Source organism: Melanotaenia boesemani, chromosome 1, assembly GCF_017639745.1.
Source record: "Melanotaenia boesemani isolate fMelBoe1 chromosome 1, fMelBoe1.pri, whole genome shotgun sequence".
Taxonomy (NCBI): Eukaryota; Metazoa; Chordata; class Actinopteri; order Atheriniformes; family Melanotaeniidae; genus Melanotaenia; species Melanotaenia boesemani.
The window spans coordinates 20,921,652-20,945,453 of record NC_055682.1 but is presented as its reverse complement, the minus strand read 5'-3'; the positions used below and the strand labels follow the sequence as shown (position 1 = coordinate 20,945,453).

The 23,802-nt window shown below is 36.1% G+C and overlaps 1 protein-coding gene across 2 annotated transcripts in view; it reads right to left on the bottom strand.

The window, feature by feature from the left end:
- Window positions 1-1,238: 1,238 nt before the first annotated feature.
- Window positions 1,239-23,802, bottom strand: part of cpne7 (copine VII) — a 36,680-nt gene continuing 14,116 nt past the window's right edge. For both annotated transcript variants that reach the window (XM_041992527.1, XM_041992536.1), the window contains 11 exons: window positions 21,887-21,970; window positions 21,705-21,794; window positions 21,441-21,539; window positions 21,166-21,252; window positions 20,764-20,823; window positions 20,015-20,148; window positions 10,584-10,638; window positions 7,329-7,380; window positions 6,790-6,923; window positions 4,646-4,882; window positions 1,239-2,861 (listed from right to left, as the gene is read on the bottom strand). In XM_041992527.1, coding sequence (XP_041848461.1) covers window positions 2,709-2,861; window positions 4,646-4,882; window positions 6,790-6,923; window positions 7,329-7,380; window positions 10,584-10,638; window positions 20,015-20,148; window positions 20,764-20,823; window positions 21,166-21,252; window positions 21,441-21,539; window positions 21,705-21,794; window positions 21,887-21,970 — 1,185 coding nt within the window. In that variant the 3' untranslated portion in view covers window positions 1,239-2,708. The remainder of the gene's footprint in view (window positions 2,862-4,645; window positions 4,883-6,789; window positions 6,924-7,328; window positions 7,381-10,583; window positions 10,639-20,014; window positions 20,149-20,763; window positions 20,824-21,165; window positions 21,253-21,440; window positions 21,540-21,704; window positions 21,795-21,886; window positions 21,971-23,802) is intronic.

Sequence of the window (23,802 nt, the reverse complement as noted above, 5' to 3'; positions counted from 1 at the left end):
TAATATTTAATACTGTGAATTACCATTTCAATATTTGTGTTTGTAGTAAAAAAGAAGGGAAAAGTAAAGTGAATTAACAAGCAAACTAAAGCTAACTCCACTGTTGGTGGTTATACGAGAATAGGGATGCACATCATGTGCATGTGTTTTGGGAGTCTCTGAAACTGCAAGATTTTTGGCAAAATGTCAACTTCATTATCTGCAAAGTCCTGGGCTATCAATATCAAATACTTTTAAAACTATGTGTTGGTATTATTAAACATTGTGCAGTGAAAAATGACCTGTACTTGACCAAAAACATTACTACTGAAATTTATATAATGAGAAGAAAATGACCTATGCTCTCAGACTGAAAGAAGACATTTTTTGTTGACAAGTGGGAAAAGTGGACATTACATGACACCAAGAGAACACTTTGAATAAATGCATATCCATGGACTATATATTGGAAAACCACAACCAGCAATATCTCCACCTTTCTGTTTTGTTTTATTTTTGTATTGTGTGTTTTTTGTTGAGTTTTACTTGGCATGACACCTAAGTTTCAAATTTAAAAAAAGGAGAATGGAAAAGAATAAAAAAAATCTAAGTTTTCTAACTGATAACAGTTAAACAAATTAGTCATTTGTTGGGGGATATTGGTGCAACAGAAGCATTATATGGATATTATTAAGCATTATATTCCTCATGACTGATGAAAAATGTGTAAATGGCAGGAAGATGCCCATCAAGTGCTTTCTGGCACTTGCCAGGCCAACATTGTAAATAGGAAATTGTTCTTAATGTTTTGCTTGGTAAAAAAAAAAAAAAAACATTAAATACAATAAGAAATAAATAAAATGTTTGATAGCTATGCAGGGGAAATGGTCTATTAAACTCAACCCACACACTGAAACTGCAATTTCCTGTCACTTGACGACAAAATCTGTCTTAAATGCTGACATGCAGTTATTTACAACAGAGAACCTGCATCTCAAAGGGTAACTTTTTTCCAGCTCTTGGGATGTTTCTGACTTATGTTACAGGTTTTAACAGCAATCTGACAAAGACCTGGACGGATAAGCAGAACTGAAGGTTTTTGCTCTTTGAATATTAGGGGCATCGTAAAGCTCAACAAAACACCATCAAGGAACCATATTTATTCCTTAGTAAATAGAGATTGGTCAGGCAAAAGTTATTTGGAAGTTAAATGAATGGATTTAAGAAATTTCATGGAAAGAAACACTGAGGAAATGTGGTAATAATAAATACCAAGAATTTATTAGTCTGATGTAAATGTAATTAAAGTAAATGTGAATGTGTTTCCATTTGATTTAAAATTTACACCAGTTAGGTTTCACTTAAAATATCGAGTAGAATTACATTGCATGTAAAAAGCAGCAAAAGGGAAAATTCAGTATATCTGCAAAAATTAAATTTACCACAAAAACCTGAAGGGTACTGCTTGCATGATGACTGTCAAAGGGATGACAGCAACAGTTCAGAGGGAAATAACCTGACATGAAGCATGGTTTTCACAGCTTATACTACAGTCACTTGACAGTCGACCAGAAAGTGAGTGCAATCATTGATCACCTCTTGTTGGAAAACATCATTCCAGTTTGGCTGACTGATCGTTGTCTGATTTGCTGTAAATTTTGAATGAAAAGCTTACAAAGAGCTAAGGCAACAGCATATATTAAAATTCCTGAAGCTATTATGTCACTAGCGGTTTCACAAACATTTCATGGAGGAGGTGATGCGTTAAAGCCACACACAAAAAGCTGCTGTTTTTCTAAGTATAGGCATTGATTCATTAGGGCTATTTAAATAATTATTGTACACAAATTACATCAATTTGGCAGTCTCGATGAACTGTCAGTCCACATCATCATTGTCTGTCTTTGTATTTGTTCCAAAGAAATGGTGCTATTCACAGTTATTACAGGGGATTATTTAGTTATTTTTTTTCTTGAAAAAAAAGTTAGAACAAAACTCTAGGTCTTAATAGACTGTATTAGGAAGTAAACTTAACCAGAAAAAAATGTACATTTACAGTCTTTTCCAATCTGACCTCATTGTGGGCGGACTTGAAATTATGATCTGTGTATTTAGAAAAGTTTTTTATTCAAAATAAGGCCAATCCTGCAGCCAGACATCCTCTGACATGTGAGGGAAGCTCAGTGTAATTATGAGTCTGAATTTAAAGCTGCAGCATTTTCTGATTCATTTGTCTTGATTAAATATTTTCAAGTCAAACATTCTAAGACTGATTGCACCACACTTCAATATGATGGGAACATGTGACATAAGGAAAGTGACACATGAGATGAAGGGATAGATTTAAATGGGCAATAAGGAATAAAAAGCCTACATCCAATCAGTAGATCAGCACTGAAGGATAAGCCTGCATGCATCAAAACATAAAGGAAGGAAGACATAATCTTCCAAGACTCATGGCGCTGAAACAGCTGGATGGTTACTTTGCACAGCGGCAAGGATGTGCTCAAACCACACTGAGCACAGAAATATAACCCACAATCTCTGTAATTTTGTCCATGTGTAAACATTTTGCTTAGAGTGAAAAATGAGAAAATAAGCAACAATACACTTAGAAGGATTTTCTCTTCAGTTCTTGTCCAAAGTGGTGAGGCATGCATCCTCTTCCTCGCTTAGTCTGCTGGACTAATTGTGTGGTCAAAGCTCGGTCACGTGGACAGGGCAAACAGTTATTCTGTTGGGGTGGTGGCCACTGGACTGAGGATAGGACTCAGTAATTCCCTCATTGGGCTCATAGGGGAGATGGCCTTATGGCTAAAGTACTCCACCACTTGACCAGGTACTTCTGCCAGAACACATTTGGCCAGGGCTGCAGGTGAAGCCTGCAACAGAGACAGAGAACAACTGGAGTTGTCAAAGCAACTGTGAAACATTGTTTAATCTGAAATGCAGAGCCTTTAGCAGCAAAACTCAGGGGGACATGGGCAGTGTTCAGACTACTTTCTCTGTCTAATTAAAAGAAGTATGTCAGTGTCAGACATTATTAGAGCATAACTGTGCCGTGCATTACACTGAAAAAGTCTCTTCTGCCATGATCCCAAGAGCAACATTAAAAAGAAGAATATGTCCTGTGCTGTTAGTAGTTCAGTCTTGTGTTGTTATTCCCATTATCAGGAGGTGATGGAGAAAGTTGAAATCTTTTGTGAAATTCATTTTCAGCTCCATAAAATATGTTGCATTATGGTGTCATTTAAAGTCTATAAGCTTGCAATATAAAGGTGTATAGAGTTCTTATATTTTATGTAAAAGTAATGAGCTTGAATTAACAGGCGGTCAGATGTCAGTTTAAAGGGGAAAATGCAGGTGTATCAAAAAGAAAATGGACCACCCCAAGTTGCAAGAAGCATCAGGTTTTCAACTTATCTTAGACCTGATAATAGATAACTGATGGTAACCTGATAACTGAGAAAAGACACCTGTAAAGACCACAGCACATAACAGAGATTGCTGCATCACTGCTTCACAGTTTATATATTTTTAGTCACATATATTTAAGTTATGTTATAAAATGACCATAGGCTTTAATTGCTGCTTCAATGTGACACTATTCAGATCAAAGTTAGATATTCCCCATGCATCTTTTCAGTGATGCACATAAAAAGTTTGGAGGAGATTACAAATGTGGTATTTGCATTTGGAAACTGCGGCGTGTGTGCATGACATATGTTCCAAGGACTCAGCACAAGTAAGAACTGGCTTCACAAATTAAACAAATCCATCAAAGCAATCACAAGAACCCTACTAGTGGATAAATCAGTTGTTCGGTACATTCTGAGGGAAAAAGAAAGCACTGGTGTGCTCTGCAACATAAATAGGTCTGGATGGTGAAAAAAAGGAAAAGAAAACCATTTCACAAGATCCAGGCAAGTAAAGAACTCTCTCCAAGACAGATTGTCAATATCCCAGTCTACCCTGAAGAGAGGACTTCACAAGCACAGATACAGAGGGTTCACCACAAAGTGCAAACTGTTTATGAATAGAAAGGGCATATTAGGCTTAGCCAAAAAATAAATAAACAAATAAAAAAAAAAAAACGGTGCAGACAAGAAGTATGGAGAAGGCCTGAAACAGCTTATGAAGCTGTGTACAGCACACACTGCAGTGTTTCAATTGTATTTGGGCTGCGGAAAATGTTGGTTCTGCATATTGAAACTAAGAATCTGTACTAAACAAATGCACATAACTTAAATCTGTAAGTAAAAAGCCAAAAGGAGGAAAATATTGTTCAAATATTTCCCAAACTATTAATATTTTTTTTAATTTAACAGGGGAAATGATTTTCTTTACACAAGACCTGATATCCATAATAGATTTACAGATAATTATGCAGCTGAAATGTCACTGATTACAACATGAAGATCTTTATTGTTGTCTAAGTGAATTTGTGGAACTCCTCCAGTCATGGGTGTCCATCTGTGGCACTAGCAAAACCACCAAAAGCTGCTTCTTTACTCTTCTAAATAACAAAGGCTGTTGATGTTGGATGAACAAACAGATTTAGTGTTAATTAGCATCTCCAGCACGGAAGTCTGATGCAGTGAGGTTTAAAAGGGAAACTGAAAGTCAAAAGCTGACGACTGACAGATGGATAAAAAAAACAACTTACAGTTTTGAAATCTCTGAAGGGCACAAATTGAACAATGTCCCTGAGGACAGGCTCGCCCTTTGGTGAGCGCAGGACTCCGTCATCCCCATCCAAAATCTGCATGTCTGTGAAATCTGCGTTGCCCACACCAACAATGATGATAGAGAGCGGCTGGTAGGAGGCTCGAACGATGGCTTCACGTGTGTCAGCCATGTCTGTCACTACACCATCCGTGAGGATGAGCAGGATGTGGTACCGCTGCAAGAAGACGAGAACATTCAATGTGAATGATCCCCATGTGAACATAAAGCCATTTTAGCATCTGCGTGTGGTCATAAGCAAGGACACAGCTCAGTGTGTATCATCAGAAAGAGGAATTTCCTGCTGCTTTTGCCAGTTTTATGATCCACTGAAGGGATCAGAAGGGATGTTTAGAGCCTTTTTTTAACACTGCTGGGTGACCATTCATTTCAGATACAACAATAGTTGTAGAAAGCATAAAGTATTGAATTTATTTATTCATTCTTAGCTGTTCTTTTTATTATTATTATTATTTTTGTTTTTAAGGTTATTTAATTTTCGCTTTAACTCCAGTGTTATCCTCATGGGGAAACCGAGCACAGGGATTTTGCATGCTCAGTCTGGGGGCTGTTGCCTGCCGTGATTGCCCTTGTCTGGGTGACAGGGGCCCTACACTGCAGCCTTATGGCTGTAATGTGGGCCCCAGTCTGCCTGGATTGGGGTTGTTGCCGTGACTGCAGCAGCTGTACAACATAGGTGGACTGGCATCTGGTGTGAAGCAGTAGCATCAAGCTAGATATTTATTACTTTTAATATTTTATACCTACATTCAGTTTTGGAAACGGAAACTAGACAGTCATGTTTTTAACAGGGTTTAGGGTTGGTATGGAAGTTGTATTTCGTGTTGTATTATTGTTTGTATGTCTTTATACTATGTGAATATTCAGTAAAGATATGTGAAACACATAATCTCTGCTGAGAAGCAAAAATGCACAAATGTTGGACAAATAAAAAATGAAAGAGAAACTATGTACATCACACAGATCAACACAATCAGGTGTTCTTTGCAATGAGATCTCGCAAATAAAACTGAAATGTCTTTCATAGACGAAGACCATCACAACAATTATTATCACATTTCTTTCTAAACTTCATCAGACTCTGGGCAAGCTCTCATAAAGTGGGTGTTCGACACATCAACATCAATCATCTGCCACTTTATTTAATCAAGATGGGGATGTTTTTAATAGAAAGGTGTGAAAAATGGCAAACGAAGCAAGAGAAGAAGTTAATTGTGTAAATGAGAAAGTAAAAAAGCTTCTTATTTCAATACTATGCTGCACAGAGTAGATCATTCAAGCTCTTAAACCTTAAGCTTCAGACATGGAGATCATTTAATCTTTGATCAAATCAAAGTAATTTTTTTTCCAAAGACTGAATATTCTCTGTGATAAATTCCAACAAGCTGGTCAGTTTTCTAATACAGTTTGTGTTCATCAGAATGAACTAATGTTTAATTTGGTTTCTAAATCAGGCATCAATATACTGACATTTAAATGTTTAAGCCTGATTTATTATGAGGGATATCATCAGGAAAAGAGCTGGCATTTTTACAGCTGATTTCATCTGAAAGTCTAAAATAAAATCTAAAATCTTCCATCCTTGAGTGAAATTCATTTCAAGAGTGTAGTGAGTATTATCTTGTGAACAACATTGGTGATAACATCATCATTATGGTACCATGTACTGAAAGCATTAACAAGTTTCTCACAATTCACTTGTTAGTAGGCTGACTGTATATATGTGTCTCTGATGAAAAGAACGACTGACACAAAGCTCTCTGCATCAACATTAGGAAAGAAAAAATAGCAATCCAGGCCCACAATGTAGAGTTCATGAACTAATTACTAACACAGAAAAATATGACATGGAAATATATAAAAAATCAAAAGAGCCTCTAATGGCATATCTTAAATTTGAATAACAGTAATTTAATCTATAATGGGTGCCTTCTTTATTTGCACCATATAGTATCATTAAATGCAGAGGTTAAATAGAGACTGTGCACTCAAAGTCGTTGGGAGGCTCAACAACAAAGTCCACATTATATCCATATGTCTCTGGGAGCTAGAAGAGGGACTTACAGAAGCGTCTTTAATGTTCCCGTCGCCTGCTGCCAACTTGGCTAGCCTGTTAATGATCGGAGAAACGTTTGTTGGGCCATACAATTGGATCTTTGGAAGGCAGTTCTGGTATGCTTCAACCACCCCTTGGATCTCTGATCAAAGACAGGAAAGGGCAGAATGACGGAGGAAACAATACAGTCATCTACACTTACTTTAAACAAGAGACTTTATAGTTACATTCAGCTTTTTTAACAAAGTTTTCTTAGCAAGAAGCTAAGCTATTTCAGTTTATCTGTGTAGAGTTTAAGAAAAAACTATAATTGACTTCAGTAGTACTACAGCTGAGTCTTACTGTACTGCATAAGCATACAGATATGAAGTGCTTGATGTATTAGGTGTGACCTGTTCAGTAGTAATTTATTTGAAATATAAAAAGGAGAACCTCTAAGTAACATTTTTATTTTAGCAGTTTGGGCTGCCTAATTACACATGTTAAATGTCATTAACCTAGAGAAAGACACTTCTCTGAGAAACTGGTGTACGTAACTCCTCCTTACCTTCACATTCATCGTCCTCTGGGTTGAAATTAATTGCAAAGTCATGTGACACCTGTGATAGGAGAGAGAGAAAATTTTAATACATTGTTTATTTGGTATTTGAAGAAGACAGCTAAATATTTCTCATCAAGAAGGCCTTGTTCACAAAAAACTGTTTTTATCTCATTTTATATACACTCACTATATGTTTTGTTGATATTTTTGTATATTTCTTACAAGTGCGATATACTAAAACTATGAAGAATCCAGCAAAACCAAGATAGCAAAAATAGCTGAAACTGAGAAACTGCCATGAGCTGGAGCGTTAAATAGAGATTAAAGGATGCTGTAGAATCACTCTGAAGTGAGATCACAGAGTTATACTGAGTTGAAAGTCAGAGATAGACGTGTCATGAAGGTGGCTTTCTTTGAAACTTCTTGGATCACTCAACTCATGTTGAACTAGTAAACTGGTAAATTATGCTCGGTGTTTCATAAAGAAAAGGACCATGATTCACTTACTATCCCTCTAATGGCATTGCAGACGGCAAAATCAGACTGAAACAATAGTTAAATGATATCAGGCAGATATATTGTAATATATATATATATATATATATATATATATTACAGTACTGATGATATAAACTCAGTCACTTTTAGCAGGGGATCTTCAAGTCAACATTAAATACAAAAATCACTGAGATTGTTTTTTTCTTTTCTCAGGGCTGTTTAAATGGCACCACCCCTACATTTTACCTCTCACAAGAAACAGGTTTTTTTTCTACAAGCACCAACTGTCAGCCAGATCAGTGACAACTGACTCCTCTCCAGCTGGTGACTTTTTAAATTCACTTAAAGACATGAGAAGAAATTAAATAAAATAACAAGCATTTGGTTTTAACACTTGGCTACTGTAAAAAAAAAAAAAAAGCAATCTAACTTTAACAGCATGATTTACAGATGGCCCTCTAACATGACATGAGAAAATATACAGGTCTAACTAACGTATTTGTAATGGCTCTCATAATTGATGTAGCTGTGTATCCATTGTTCTGATGCTCAAGTTGGCTCACAGAGATCTGCAAACACTGACAATGTGACTAGTATCATCTTTCCCTGCTGCTGCTTTACTATCATTCATATAATCTTAACTCTGCACTGCACAGTTTGTAAATGCGTCTGTCCATTAGATCAGGCAAAATAATGCACCTGCTGCATTTCTGTTACCATGGTCACCAAATGATTTGCATAAGTATATACATCACTTTGTGAACAGCTTGCAACCAGCAGATGGATCTAATAGCAGTTAAAAAAAATACTGAAATCACAAATCTACTACCATCTACCAGTAATCAACACAATATATGAAAGGATTCAGAGCATCAGAGTCAGTTTTAGCCAAGCAAAGTTAGTATGGTGATAACAATCCATAAAAGAGCTCTTATACTGGTTATATATGACAACTTATCAACAAAGGTTTAACTGACCCCAGGGATTGGGTCAAAGTCAATGGTTACACTTTCATAGATTTTTTTTGCTGACTATATAAACCCAAGATACTTTGTAGATTTTTTTATTTCTCATCAACTTTATTTTATTTGTTAATGTCCATGTTAATGTCTAACACATTACAAACTAGAAGCACTCAGAACATATGTTTTTTTTGTTTTTTAGTTGTAAGTTTTCTACATCAGATTTTGCTCAAATATATATATAGATATATAGATATATAGATATATAGATATATATCCATAAAGCCATACAGCTATATTAATACCCTTGGTGTTAAGTCTGGTAGGACTGAAGGAATGCCCTCATGTCTGTCTGCCGTCACGTTGTGAAGGAGCTGCTAACAAGAAACGTGGAGAATTTCACAAAACCAACCAACACATTTTATTATTGTTACTGTAACCAGGCATTTGATGGTATTTTTGGCATCTACTTTTAAACAGTAGTGCATAAGTTACAAAAGCTGTACTTACCAGTAACGAAATTATCTGAACAAATTGTCAAACTGGGCTTTAGTTCTTGTTGTCTATGGAACAACTAGGTTTATGGCTGCTAACCACAACACAACTTTTCGGCAAAAGTATGGAAATCAAAGAAAAATCTATGAGGAGAGATGCTGAAAATCCAATAGTGTTAGGCTTTAGCATCCTTTTGTTTTCACCGGCAAAAAACCTGGATGTGACAAAGTTCACAGATGTTCCCGGATGTTTGTACCAGCCCTACGCTTGTAAAGAATCATTTTAAAAAATGGATCCAGGCAGTGATCCGGATCACCACCAAAATCATGTGTTCCTTATTCCATTTTGGAGATTTCCTGAAAATTTCATCAAAATCCATCCATTACTTTTTGACTTATGTTGCTAAAAGACAAAGTCTCGCATCACTCAGCTCATTTAAACTCCTGTGATGTCAATATTAATGTAGAAAAGAGAAGAAAGTAATTGCCAGAACTCACTATGCTCACTGTGTGACCTGTCCTTAGTTAATACATGGATAGCTTTAGTTTTTTTATTTATTTATTTTCATCTGTAAGCACATGTAGCTGGAATAATAAAAGTAAGTGGAACCCATGTCCATCAAGCTTGCACAGCTGGTGCAACAGTGCCTGTGGCCTCCAAGTTCATAGAGCAGTTCATGAATAATATCATGGCCTAATTAACATTTAACTGCATCACCTACCACAATGTGTCAACAGCATACATATTCATTTGATTCTAACAAGGTAGTCATTGTCACAGTAAATTCAGAAATTAATAGTTTAGGTTTACTGGACAGCAAATATTTGCCATTTGAAATAATAATTATTAATGTTTCACAATGACATGCAGCACATAACAAACATAATCTTTAACACATGCGTGAACAATCATTTCTCACATCACAGATTTCACCCCAGGGTGCTATTAAAAACCCTGATAGCTTTCACTTCACAAAGTCCAATTTTCTTAAACAAACACTCTTTCAGCCTTATGTAAATTGTGCAGCGACTCTCTGAGCTTTCAGTTTTAGCAGAACATGATATTTTCTCAGACAAGTTGATATTTAAGACAAAGGGTTTATGAATAAAAACAGACTCTGTAATTAGTTTTAAATGTGAGATTTTGACAGAATGACAAATTGTGTTATAAAGTAGGTCATGGAAATTGCCATGCTTAATGCACAGTTCCAGGATAAAATGCCAAGCCTTAGCGATGACATGCAAACACAAAACTGTTGTTGATGTTTTTCATGTTGCGTAGAAACTCTGGATAAATATATACTCACTTCATAATTTGGAGGGATTCTGGCACCAAAACCCAAAGCTGAAAATCGTTTGTCACTGAAACAAAAAACAATTTAATCAGTAATAAATCACTTACTGCAGTTTAGACAGCAATCTCAAAAATATTGATGGCTTGTCCATCTGTTCAGGTTTCCAAGGACACGCCTCCTGCTTGTTTGCATTTAATAGCACGTTAAAAGCTGGAATAACAGTTTGAAATCTGTCCCACAGTCCCTGCAGCCAACGTTTGCACCTGTTCAAAGAGCTTCTCTCAGGCTTTCATCTTTCCATTTTTCATTGTTTCATTTAGATGGGCAGATATGGCTGTAAGATTGTTATGCTTGATTGGGTCGCCTCAGTCAAAGGCTGGGGTACACAGTTTTGTGTAAATAACAATTCAAATTCTGTGTCTGCAACTACTCCCTATTTGCAAGATAGTGCACTGAATCTTTCTTCTGCTATTTTGTTGTATGTTGTACAAATTTGAGCATGATATTTGAAGTGCTTTTAAAAATTCCCATTATAGTATGATAAAGAAAACTGTTCACTGCATGTACACTACATTCTGCTCGTTGTGCTGTAATATGGAACACTGGGCTTACTAGGGAGCATTTATGTAAACATCCAACCCAGTGTCACACTTTTCCAACTGTTGAGAGAATGTGCAAATATATTGCAATGCTCGAATGTTGCCAGCCTAATATTTTATTGGTAGACATCATCTATGAAATATTTTCCTAGGGCACTTAATTAATCTTTGTTGCAATTAAATGATCAAATGCACCACAAAAGACAATGTTACTGCCTAAAAACATCTTTAAAAACCTTGTACGAGGCAGGATGACTTTATTATGTTTAGTTGTTTTATTATTATTATTATTATTATTATTATTATTATTATTATTATTATTATTATTATTATTATTATTATTATCATTATTATTATTATTATTATTACTTATACCATGCAAGTTTAATTTTATGGACATCTCATGCAATGTTTGGTTCCACATAAATACATTCTGTTCCCTAAAAAGTGGAAATAGTTTTAACAACATGAAGCCCATGTATAAAATGTCAATAAGAAAGAATGCGATGAGTTGTAATAATTTAAACCTATGTTTGACAACAGCAGACAAATCAATCACTTATTTGATAAATGCTTATCTTTAATTTCAAGCAACACAACAACAAAATAAGTTGGGACAGGATCACGTTCACCACTGGGTTGTATCCTTAAGCTGCTCAACAGTTCAGCACCTCCTTTGTTGTATTTTGCATTTATTAATACTCTATGGAACAAACAGGTTAAAAAAATTTGGATTACAGGCAGATGTTTTTAGAACATCCTGTACCAAGACCCAAATTTGAACATTACTGGTGTCTTCAAAGATGTCCCAGTGGCCTGTGGAATTTTAACTAGTACACCCCGCAGCATTACTATACTGAGTGATGCAACACATAACATGATTTACAAAGAATATCATATCTAGTCTGCAGGATGTTGCTTCAGTCCATCTTAAATGACCTCTGTCCCACATACCAGTAAGGCAGCAGTATTTCATTTATACATGCTTTTTTTTCCTTGCTTGGTATGATTTTAAATTCTGGATGAAACAATAAATTTATATAGTCTTGAATTTTGCTGACTTGTTTTCAGAGCAGTGCTGCCTGAAGATGACAAGGACTCAATATAATCGTTCAGTCATATCTTCTGCATATAGAGATTTTTATATTTTGGCACTATGGTAGAAAAGCTATTAACTGAACAAATTGTTGACAATGTCTTTAAGTAGTGAGTAGTAATTAAGTAGTAAGTAATTAGTAATGACCTTCTCTCAGTGGTTCAAATAAAATGCATATCCTGTTTATGTTATTTTTTCCTAAACAATCAATGCAAAATGACATTGTATACAGTTTTTTAATCAGTAAAGTTTTATTCAGGTATATAATAATCTGAATTTTATAGAACAAAACTACCAGTGATGAAAGCAGCATCACTCAAAATACAGAGTTTCAAGCTAATCCATATAACAATTTCAAATAAAAACTAAATAGGTTGTAAAAAAAAAGAGAGAGAGAGAGAGAGAGACAATATAGACCTGTGTTTTTTTTATTTTTTTTATTTGTTTTCATTATGTAGGAAATCCTATTTTGTAAAACCAAGTTGAATACAGATCATTTTAGATTTTTAAAGGATGCTCCATAGGTTCCTAGTAGGGTTGAGGTCAGGTGAATTTATGTCTTTGTACCCATAGCAGCCTGAAATCGATGGTATTTTTGCAGCAGGTGAAGGTGCATTGTCTTGTATGAAGATTTTTTTACTGTCCTTCCACAGTTCTTCATTTTATATGGGAAATGGTCAGTAAGAAACTGCATGGATTTTGCAGGGGTGATTTTGACACCCTCAGGCACCCTAAATGGGCTCCACCGATGTTTCAGCCTTGTTGGGACATGGTGGCCATCCACCAACCATCCATTCATCAGTAAATGAGACAGTTTGAAAAATAGTTTTCATATCTTTATGAGCCCACTGCAAAGTTTTCTCTTTGTAAGCATTTGTTAAGAGTCAAAATACAGCTTTATGCACAACTGCATATCTTGCTTTTTTTTAGGATTCCATACACACCAGCAGCTTTAATTACCTGCTTGCTGCTCATCAGTGGCTTTTAACCAGCTGCTCTTTTAATACAAATTTCCTGACAGAGACCTTCTTTGATATTCCTTTATCTAAACGAACCTGTTTTCTCTCTAAAACAGACCAATTTAAACAGTTCAATGTTTTCTCTTAAGTTTTTGTGACATGTCTAATGTTCTAATTCCTTTGACAAGGCATTACACTATTTCATGTGCTTGACATAGTGCATGGAAACTCTGGCTTTCTGAATGACATGGAACAACCTCTTTGAGTAGTTTCCCTTTAATTAAGCTCACATGGGAAACTAATTATCAAACCTGTCTGAGATTGTTATCAGTGATCTAAAAAGACAGGAGAAACAACACATGCAAAATCTTCCATAGAAAAACTAAAACTCATTTATTACAATCCTCCAGGTAGAATCACTTAAAACAGAGCATTTTTTCTGAAAGCCTTTATCTGATGCTCTTTTTATAGTTAAATCTGTTACCAACACAATGGAATATAAATAGCAAAGATATGCGACCAGACCTCAGCATTATTACATTTTCATTCTTTTGTTTCCCATCCAAAGTTCCATATGTTTTTTATGGGATACCATCACATTTAAACTGAGCATCTAATTCTTGAAATGACATTAACATTTCTCAATTTTAACATTTGATATGTCTTTTTCAGTTGTTTTCAGTTAAATGTAGGGTTTAAATAATGTGAAAATTTTGCTCTTAATTAAATTTTACACAGCAGCCCAAGTTTCTGGAAAACAGAGTTTTGCTTTTTAAATAAAGAACAAACTGTGGCCGATATCTTTGCTCTGATCTGGGTTCAGTATAATGTTTTTTGATTTGTGGCATTCAGTTAAAAGAGCAGGGCTGTCACAACTGTTTTTTACATCTGTGATTGTTTGCCTACAGACAGCTTTCTCAAGTGGCTGTTTCTGTTATCAGAGCATTTACTGTGTTTCATGCCTTAGTGACTGAGAAAACCTCCCGAGTTAGTGCAATCACAAATAACATCTCCAGCTCAGAGGAATTGTAGTTTGAGGCACAAACATTCAACACAATATCTTTAATTCAGTTAGACCAGATTTAGTGTGGGGGACTTCAAAGGATACACAGTGAATTTTACAGTTTAGGAAGGTGTTGGGTTATTTGGTGTGTTGACAAGTGGTGATTGGAGAGTTGTTTTGTACGCTTGGAGTGGGTAATATTGCTTTAAGGTGACTTTTCAGAGCGATCAGTGTTTGATTAAATCTGACGGGTGTGGACTCACAAAAACACTGGCAGAGACTTGAGATGTTGTGTGATGATTTTCAGAGTGAGCAGTGAGTCTTAACTCATAATTCTCAACAGAAGTATCTCCAAATTAGAAAGTTTTAGTTGTTTTAGAATTACTTGCAGAGGAAACTTTCTCTTTTGGCAGCAATAACAGTAACAATCAGACATTTTTATTAAAATCATTACAGCTTCCTTTTCTTCTAGGTTCCTCTTGACTACTTAGATATTACTTGGTGGTATAGTGTATTTTGATCTTGTGTTTGGTTACAACCAATACACCTTTTATAAATGAGTCCTACTCTTCTTCTCTTTCATGCAGCCTCTCCAAAAGCTCTCACTAATGTGATGTACTGTATCAATATACAAATGCTCTCTAGTAACAATATCTACTGTAATAGTAAGGATTTTGGCTCAATATGTCCATTTACATGCTTCATCTGAAGTTTTCCCTTTTTCATCCAAATAAAACCCCTCATGAATACTTTACTCCTTTAAACCTTTACTCCCACTATTGTGACACATCAAATACACTGAGGCATGTTCTATCAATGAATAATAAGCCGAAGCCAATAATGGTTTTGATATTGGTCTTACCAGCCTTGCAAATATGGATAGCCCAACCAGTTTTCTCTGTCACGTGTTGTACTTTTGCTGTTGTTAATAATGCAAATAGATAAAACACATCATCTAGACCCCTAGACTTTTGCATTGCAATGATGAAATTCCCATTTGGTGGGTTAATTAAAAGAAACGGATGTCTTAAGAGATCAGTGACTCAGCAGATATAAAGGATGTGACATAGAACCAGCCCATACAAGAGAACAGTACTTAATGAACAGTCATATTTATCATGAATTTTGCTGTCAAGTTTATGGTGGTCCTTGTCATTCCGCTCTGTTAGCACGTGAGGAGCCACAGAGATGTGACCAACTGGTGCAACAGCCCTCTTAGTGAGGTAAACGAGTCTCTACCCACACAGACGAAAGCTAGTCTCTCAACTCCATAATGCACTCCTCTGCAAGGACTCAAAAAAATCCCACATCACCTATATCCACTAAAGGCTAAAAGGTTTGCTTGCCCACACTTTACACCTCAGTAACAATTCCAACTTCAGAGGGAAGCACTGCCTACACTTTCAGTCACTGTTTGCCCGGAGGCCTGTTTCCACGTATGATGCCATTGTGTATCTAAATCATGTAAACATGGAAATGATAGAGCTACAAGAGCAAGCTGCTAGTTTTCAGGCATGCTTTCAGTGTCCTCGGTGCTACCTCTTGGATGCTATAATTAGCAACACAGTGCTCCCCTGATACTCAATTGGAGGATCTGCATAAAACAGGAGTCAAAGTGCTAATCTTCATCTAGCTTAGTTTTGACAGATGAGATGGACATTTTACGAATCAGATCCTACAATAAATCATTTCTTTTTGATTACCAAATACCTGCAAGTATGCCTGGGATAATGATCACTATTTACACATTTAAATATTGTTTAATATTTGCTCTCTCTTACAAAATCCACCATTTCAGTCAGTAGTGGCTCTTACAGTAACAAGTACTCTTGCATGCAAACATGTCAGGCTTCATGCTGCACCTCTTCTGTCTTTACATCCGATTCTACACCCTGCTGTTTTTCTTACAGCCATAATGCCTCCCACTTCTTTTTGAAGTGTCTGCTACCCTAGCGTCAGCCCCTATCTCTGCATGCACTCGTCTGTAGTTTAGTCTAATGATCCTATGCAGACTATGAAGGCGACCCAGTCTGCAACAGATACTGAGAACTACCACTGTGAGCAAAAAAAAGAGTACATACATGCAAAACAGTTCTACAACTGAAAGCATAACACTTTATTTACAGCTACCGCTCATATCTGTGTGACTTGAGAGCACAAACGTCCACCTACAGATACTGAAAAATTACAGAATGACTTCATGATATATCCAAACAAACTAAATTTAAGAAAACAGAAAACAACTACAAATGACATTTCGGGTGTTACTTCCAGTACCTGGTACTATTTCAAAAGTATCTTTGTCTGGTAAAAGTAATTAGAAAAGATTTGGCAAGTAATTGGGTTATACAGTATCTCACAGAAGTGAGTACACCCCTCATATTTTTGCAAATATTTTATTATATCTTTTAATGGGAAAACACTACAGAATTGAAACTTTTCTATACTAAACTATAGAAACTAAACGTTGATATTTTGTATGTCAAAATTTCACTTTAATAGTGTTGACCCATAAAAAGATATAAAATATTTGCAAAAATGTGAGGGGTGTACTCACTTCTTCGAGATACTGTACATAAGAATTTGATTATTTGAACATAATATCACATCACCACTGAGGAAAACAGATTATTTGCCATGAAAAAAGTGCACCCTCAAGTTTTATGTATCAGGAGGAATAAAGATTATTTTCTGCTCTCCACTAGGTTGTAAAAATTTGGTTAAAAAAAAAAAAAAACAACCTTTGATGAACAGAAACACATCACTTGTCCAAAGTGCCAAAATGCAGAAGCTGTGTATTGATAAACTAAGAACACTCCATGATTTAATAGCTCATACCATCTGAAGCAGCAGTCACTTGAATTATTCATTTTCTGTTTATATTGTCAGTCTCTCATATTGCTGTGGATGACTGTTCGACTCTCACTCTTTTTGACAATGTTGCTGAAGTTCATTGAATTTTGTGTGCATTAATTTATCTCTATGCCAGTGCTTTGTAGAAAAAGACAAGAGCCGACTCCTGTTGGAGAGGGCCGCCCCTGCTTGGAATCCATGCAGGAAGGAGCAGTACTTCAGTTTAATGGGCAGACTATGCAACTAATCACATGCAAGATCAGACTATCATATCATTAATGCTGTTACGTCAAAAAAGAAAGAGGGGGGTAGAAATTGGGAGCTGGATTTAAATGCGAGAGCTTTAGTGAAAAAATGACCAAAAGCCAAATGAATGATTTAATTTGTTTGCTGTGGTTCTCTGTGCACTTGTTAAATCAAACAACATGGTTTAATTAAAGTGGTTAACAATAGTATTTGTTTGTTTTTATGAAAATTTTATATTGGAATATGAAACCACTGAATACAAAATTGCTTACCAACATGTACATCATTCATAATTGATAAAAAAAGAAGACTCTTAAATCCTTTCACACTGATAGGGAACCATGCCAGTTCTGTACTTATGCTGTCTGTGCTTTGGTATACAGAGGAGTTTATGCTTGACTCAGTGACTGCAAGGAAGGCGTCCAGGTCATGTGGCTATCAAAACATCACCCAGTGATCATCCAGTCATCACCCCTCCACCATCAGAGCTCGGGAAGAAAGCCTTTGTTCATGCAGCTCCTTTTACTTGGAACATGTTGCAGAAAGGCTGGAAATTGACTGAGCTATTGCCCTTAAATGCATTCAAAACCAGGCTGAATGTATTAGAGACTGCCTCAATAACTTGTAGTTGTTTTTCATGACCTGTGTTATATTAATGTTGTTTGTTTGCATGTTGTAACTGTGTGTTGAATTTTACTGCCTCTTGACCAGGACGCCCTTGGAAAAGAGTTTTTTAATCTCAATGGGACTTTCCTGGTTAAATAAAGGTTAACTAAAAGTCATGCTTCACAGTTAGTATAAGGAGTTTGTCCTGGCATGTTTGGTTTTTGCCAAAGTATCGCTGTGTATGACCAAACATGTAGGCCTTTACTGGCTTATATGAGGAGTGGGATGATTGCCAGTGGATTGGTCCCTAAAGTCGCCTGACTGACCTGCTTGTTAAAAAAATTTATTAAATAAAATAAATCACTACATTCTGCATTGCTGTGGATTGGCCTGCTTGTTACTTGTTAATGGCATGTGCCCACAGACAAAACTGACAAGTTTTGCCAAGTTAACAGTAGCAGAGGGTGCAGAGAGGGGCCTTTATAAACAAACAAAGGCACTTCAGGAGGAGGTGGGCAAATATCGGAAACTCCCTAATGTTTTCTCCACCAGCAGCAGTCAGCCAGGACAGCAAGTGAGTTCACTGTTTAAAATGTGTTACAGGTAAGAAAACTGGTGTGTTACAAGCTGTAAACTTGTATTTGAACATAACATGATAATCACTAGTTGAACCTCTCCATGTTCTCTTTTATGTAGCCGTAAGAATGAACCTGGTACTGCTTGCTGTCAAAACTTCATTCTACTGTAAAAGTTGCTGTGGTTTGTTGCAGTACTGTTTTAACTCCCATCAGCCTAAACATAAAAGCTACTGTATATTCTGAGATCAAATGTACATTAAGTCTCATATGGGACAATGGTGTAACCTTGATAAAATATTAGTTAATATTATGTGCTGTGTTAAACTGACAGAGTTAATACTTAGGCTGCTCGGTGATACTAGTCTGTACACACATATTGGACTGTCCTTGTTTATTGAATTTTGTAGGAGTACATTAGTGTGTAGTAGTCCATTCCAGCAGTCCGTGTAGTTCAGCATGTAGTCCAGACTACATGCTGAAATGTCCTTGGGCAAGGCAATGAACCCTGTGCTGCCTCCCAATGTGTCTATCAGGGTATGAATGTGTGTGATAAAGCAAAGCACTGAGTACGTCACAATAGAAGTGCTGTGTGTGTGTGAATAGGTAAATGTCACATGTAGTGTAAAGCGCTTAGAGTGGTCAACATGACTAGAAAAGTGCTATATACTGTAAGTACAGTCCTTTTACCAATTAACATGTCATGTTAACATGTTACTTTGATTTTTTGTTGTTGTAATATTTGTTGAGATTTGCATAATTATTTGCTTTCCCATTTAGAGATTAGTTATTAAAATCAATTATGAAGTAAATGCATGTGGCTGACAAGGCACAAAGGTATCAGTGTAATCGATCTGACACAAATAATGATGGAAATTTGGAAATAAATTGAACTTTGCACATAAATTAAGCTACTTTTACTCTTTGTAATGGAGTACAAAGGAGTGTATCCAGAGGACTGTGTTAGTGTCCTTGATGGCTGCAGTATTATCTTCAGCTTAATGTCTTCCATATACTGTTAATGCCAAATATTGCTTACGTAGATCTGGAACTGAAAAATTGATTTCTTTTACTTAGCATAAGGCATAACACAGATTAAACTCACTTAACCATGTGAACATGAGGTAATAAATAGAATCTAATGGAAGCTGTAGAAAAGCTTATAACTAACTTTTATAAAGTTCCAAATGAGAAATACATTTCTGAGAAGAATAAATGAGAGGAAAAGGGAGCTGGTGATCAGCAGGTGTGTTCCATTAGCTGTGTAGCAAACTGGTGAGCAGAAATGTAATAACATGCAGGATTCTGTATCTGTGCTCTGCAATTTCCATTACAGCCTTTTTGTTGTGAGTTCAGATGGAGTTGTTTGTTTCAGGGTGAGAGATTCTACTGAAATGGCATATGAGAAGCAGTCTGCAGCTTTACTTGGCAACAAGAGACACTGACAGTTCCTGTAAGTTCAAAAAAAATTAAAAAGACTTTCTGAGAAGCAGAAGATTGACAAACCTGTCATAGTCTTGACAGATCTCCCCCACTGCTATCAGAGCCTTCAGGTACTCATTTGGCTGGTATGGATTGATGTAGTGCAGTGAGCAGCTGTTCCTGGGGTCTCCATTGGATGCTGTAAAGTCAATGGCAACCTGGGAGAATGAAATTAAATGAATCCAACTTGAGAAAATGTGATAAAAATCAATTTAGCTTTTCTTTTCCAAGTTTAATGTCATGCAAAGACTTTCACTATGCTGCTTCTTATAATAAACACTCTTATAAGCAAAGGAGCCTGAAATATGTCTATTGGCATAACAAATACTTTAATCAAAGATAAGAACTTTTTTTTTTCTTTTACACCCACATAGACTGAGAATGTACAGCTCCAATACAATCTACATCCAAGGAGGAACTGCATCTACCACAGCAGACCTCATGGTTATTATTCATTGCTTCTTTGATCCAACAAGAGAGGAAGAATGAGCACTACCAAAGGGCACAAGTCAGAAATTTCTGTTTCTGTTTGTTCCATGTTGATGCCTATAACAAGAAAACTAACTGTACACATAAAAAAAAAACAGAACCGACATATAAACATAAATAAACTGTATTGTGTTTTACATCCAGAGAATGCAGGAGAGAAAAAGCAATGATTGTAAACTGTAGATAGTTTTAGAGGGTTAGATCATTTTACAACCTTGTAAGGAGCACAACTACAAGAGTTCAATGACAGTGAAGTGTCACCAAATACAGACTACTCAGTTTACCGTAAAATGAATTTGGCATCCTCCCATGATGTAATCTAAGAAGGAGTACACTCTGTGGAGCTGCAGGAAAAGGAAAAGATGAAAAAGACAAAAGGATATTCAGGAAAAACCTCATAAGTGATATTTATGTTTATAAAGAGGTGCTCAGCTGTACTGACAGAAGCATCTGGTCATTAAAACGTAATAAAATTAAGAAATATGTTAACTGTAAGGGGTAGAAAATAGATTGTGATGTCTTGATTTATGAGCAAAAGCTCATAAATCAAGCATTCACCACTAAATGATAAAAAAAAGAAGTTTTTAGTCCAATTTTATGGTGTGAATGACAACAGAATAATTAATTCACAAACTGATTCATTTCCCTTAACATTGTGCATTGTAGCAAATATGATCTGTTCCTACCTTAAGGTCACTGAGAATGACAACTCCTGAATTTTTATAGTTTCTCTTCTTCTGTTTGTACTTAGGATTCACACAGTCCCACGAAACCTTTTGACAGAGCAAGTTAAAGACAAAGAGGCAAAAACAGAAGCAGCAGCTTTACTGCATCCTGTGTAGAAAAGCACCATGACATTTGTTTCATGTGAAATAGATTTCAGCAGAATAAAATGAGAGACCTGCTGGAAATGGATGAAGCTGCCTCTCCTCTGCTCTGTTCTGCCTCTAAATTCACTGACCTTATTTCCACTGGAAATTTTCTGCATTTCCCTGAAAGTGGCATAGAACTCGCCGATGAAATCATGCTTCCCCCTGGAGTCATAATCCCACACTAGGCACTGTGGCACACACAGATAGTACCGCTTATGCCTTCTGTATGGTTATGTAAAGAATATTTACACAATTTAAAGACATTTATCTTTCAAATTATTAAATGAGACCATCTGAGTATCTGACTAGTAATTTTTACAATTGTAGACGTACAGCTCTTTAACAGGACTTACCTTGAGCTTCCGCTCTTCGTTACAGCTGCACAGAGACATGAGTGACACTTTGAAGGGCTCCCAAACTGGATTCAGGTTGTTTTTAATCACCTGTTGGATAGGAGCATATTACACCAAAGACCAAAGCTAAAAATGTAAAAATGGCTGTTGATAAAAGTAGAGAGGAAATGCAGTAACTCTACCTCAGTTCTGTGGACAAGCTGTTCAGTTTCATCATCATTGATTCGAAATATTTCCAGAAATGGGTCTGACTTGCTGAAGAGATCCTGTAGATGGAAAGGAAAGAAAAACTAATAACCCAGACTCTTATTAAGAAAGACATCCTGACACGACAGGTTTACAGAAAAAATTAGACACTGTGTTTAACTAAATGTCTCTGACAGTGTCATGTCAATTTTATTCTTTAAAATGCAGTAAATTAAATAAGAAAAGAAAGCAAAAAGTAATTCTTAGTTTTCTTTTTCTTAATTTTGTTTGTTTATTCTTGCTGAGATCAAGATCTATTCATCAGGATGAAAAACACTGATCTACAGCACACACTCAGAGAAATAAGGGTTCAATTTCTCTCCCCAAAGGCACAATTCTCAGAAAAGTATCCTTTTTGGTGTAGAAATATAACTTTAGGTAAATAACAAAGATTTGTGCTCAGTATTAGAGGTGTATATATAATTACATATAAATTAGAGTACATAATTCTACCTTTAAAATCCAAACAGGATGGGCAAATAAACAGCCCATCCTCTTTTGTACATTCTCTTTGTGCCTGTATGTTTTGTTTTGTTTTGTTTTGTGCACTCTACCTTCCTCTCACAGTCTACAGACATGCATGTTGGGTAAACTGGTGGTTTTAAAATAGTAAGACTGAACATGTATGGCTGTATCAAGTGGATACACTTTTTTAACCAGGTTAAGTTTTCAGTACCTGGGAAGCAAAATTGTTCTTTCAAAGATTCAGGCAGGGAGGTACAAAAAGTACATACATTTTCAAGAAACAGTGCTTGTACCCTACTATGGCGCAGTTTGAGTCACAAAGCATTATTACCTTTTTGGGACCATTCCTTTCTTCAATTTCTTAGAGTATTTCTTTCTTTGTGTTATTCTTAAAGCTTATGATGGTTTGCCAAACGCATCTGTGAGAGATGACTATGTCTTCTCGGTGGGGTGGTCACTCCTCTGTTTGCCAGTTTGTCAGCAAGATTTACTACAAGGCAAATATTTCAGAACAAGCATGAACAAAGAAGGAGCCCATTACATGTTGGTGCACATCCATGTCGCTGTCTTTAAAACTGCATATATATATTCTGTAAAAATTGTCTTGCCATTTTAAAGAAAGTGACATGGAGTGTGTGTGTGTGTGTGTGTGTGGCTGACTGCAGGGGAGATCAGTCTTTGTGGTTAGGGATTAGGAACATCCAGGCATGATGTTTATAGCGTTGCATGTAGGATAAAACTGAATTTAAACATGCTTTACAAGCCTCTAACTTGTGACATTATGTAGACATTAGACATGTTAACTCATCAGCTGTTGTTTTTCTTTAACAAATAGAAATATACGCTTGCCATTTCTTCCAATATAGACTTCTATGAAATCCTAAAAAAAAAAATTCTTTGTTTCTTCAGTGTAACGTTGCACTCCATACCTTCCCATGCAATAAACTAAACTCAAACTGAACTCAACAGTAGTTATGTCTATTTAAATCATCAGTGAAAATAAATAAACATATAAATATGGATAAAACTTGAATAAAACTATGCAGAACACTTAGTATCCTTTATGGTTATTTGTGGTAGCCTTAAATCTTGTCGAGTACAGGCGTCTGAGAGCAGAGGCTACACTGATAATTTAGGTCAATTGATTCTTCAGGGAGGAAAACAAATAATTACTGCTGTGTCAGTGTGTGTTTGTTTATGTGTGTACCACTGTGATGCTTAGGTGGGTGAGGGGGAGGTTTTGTGTGCATGCAATGAGAGACAGTTAAGGATGCATTTCCCGCCACATTAGCCAGATACATCTCCTGAGGGATAGGAGTAGGAAAAAAAAGGAACCATAGCATCCTTTTGCTGTTGCCATGGCAACAGCTAGCCAGCGGCATCAGTT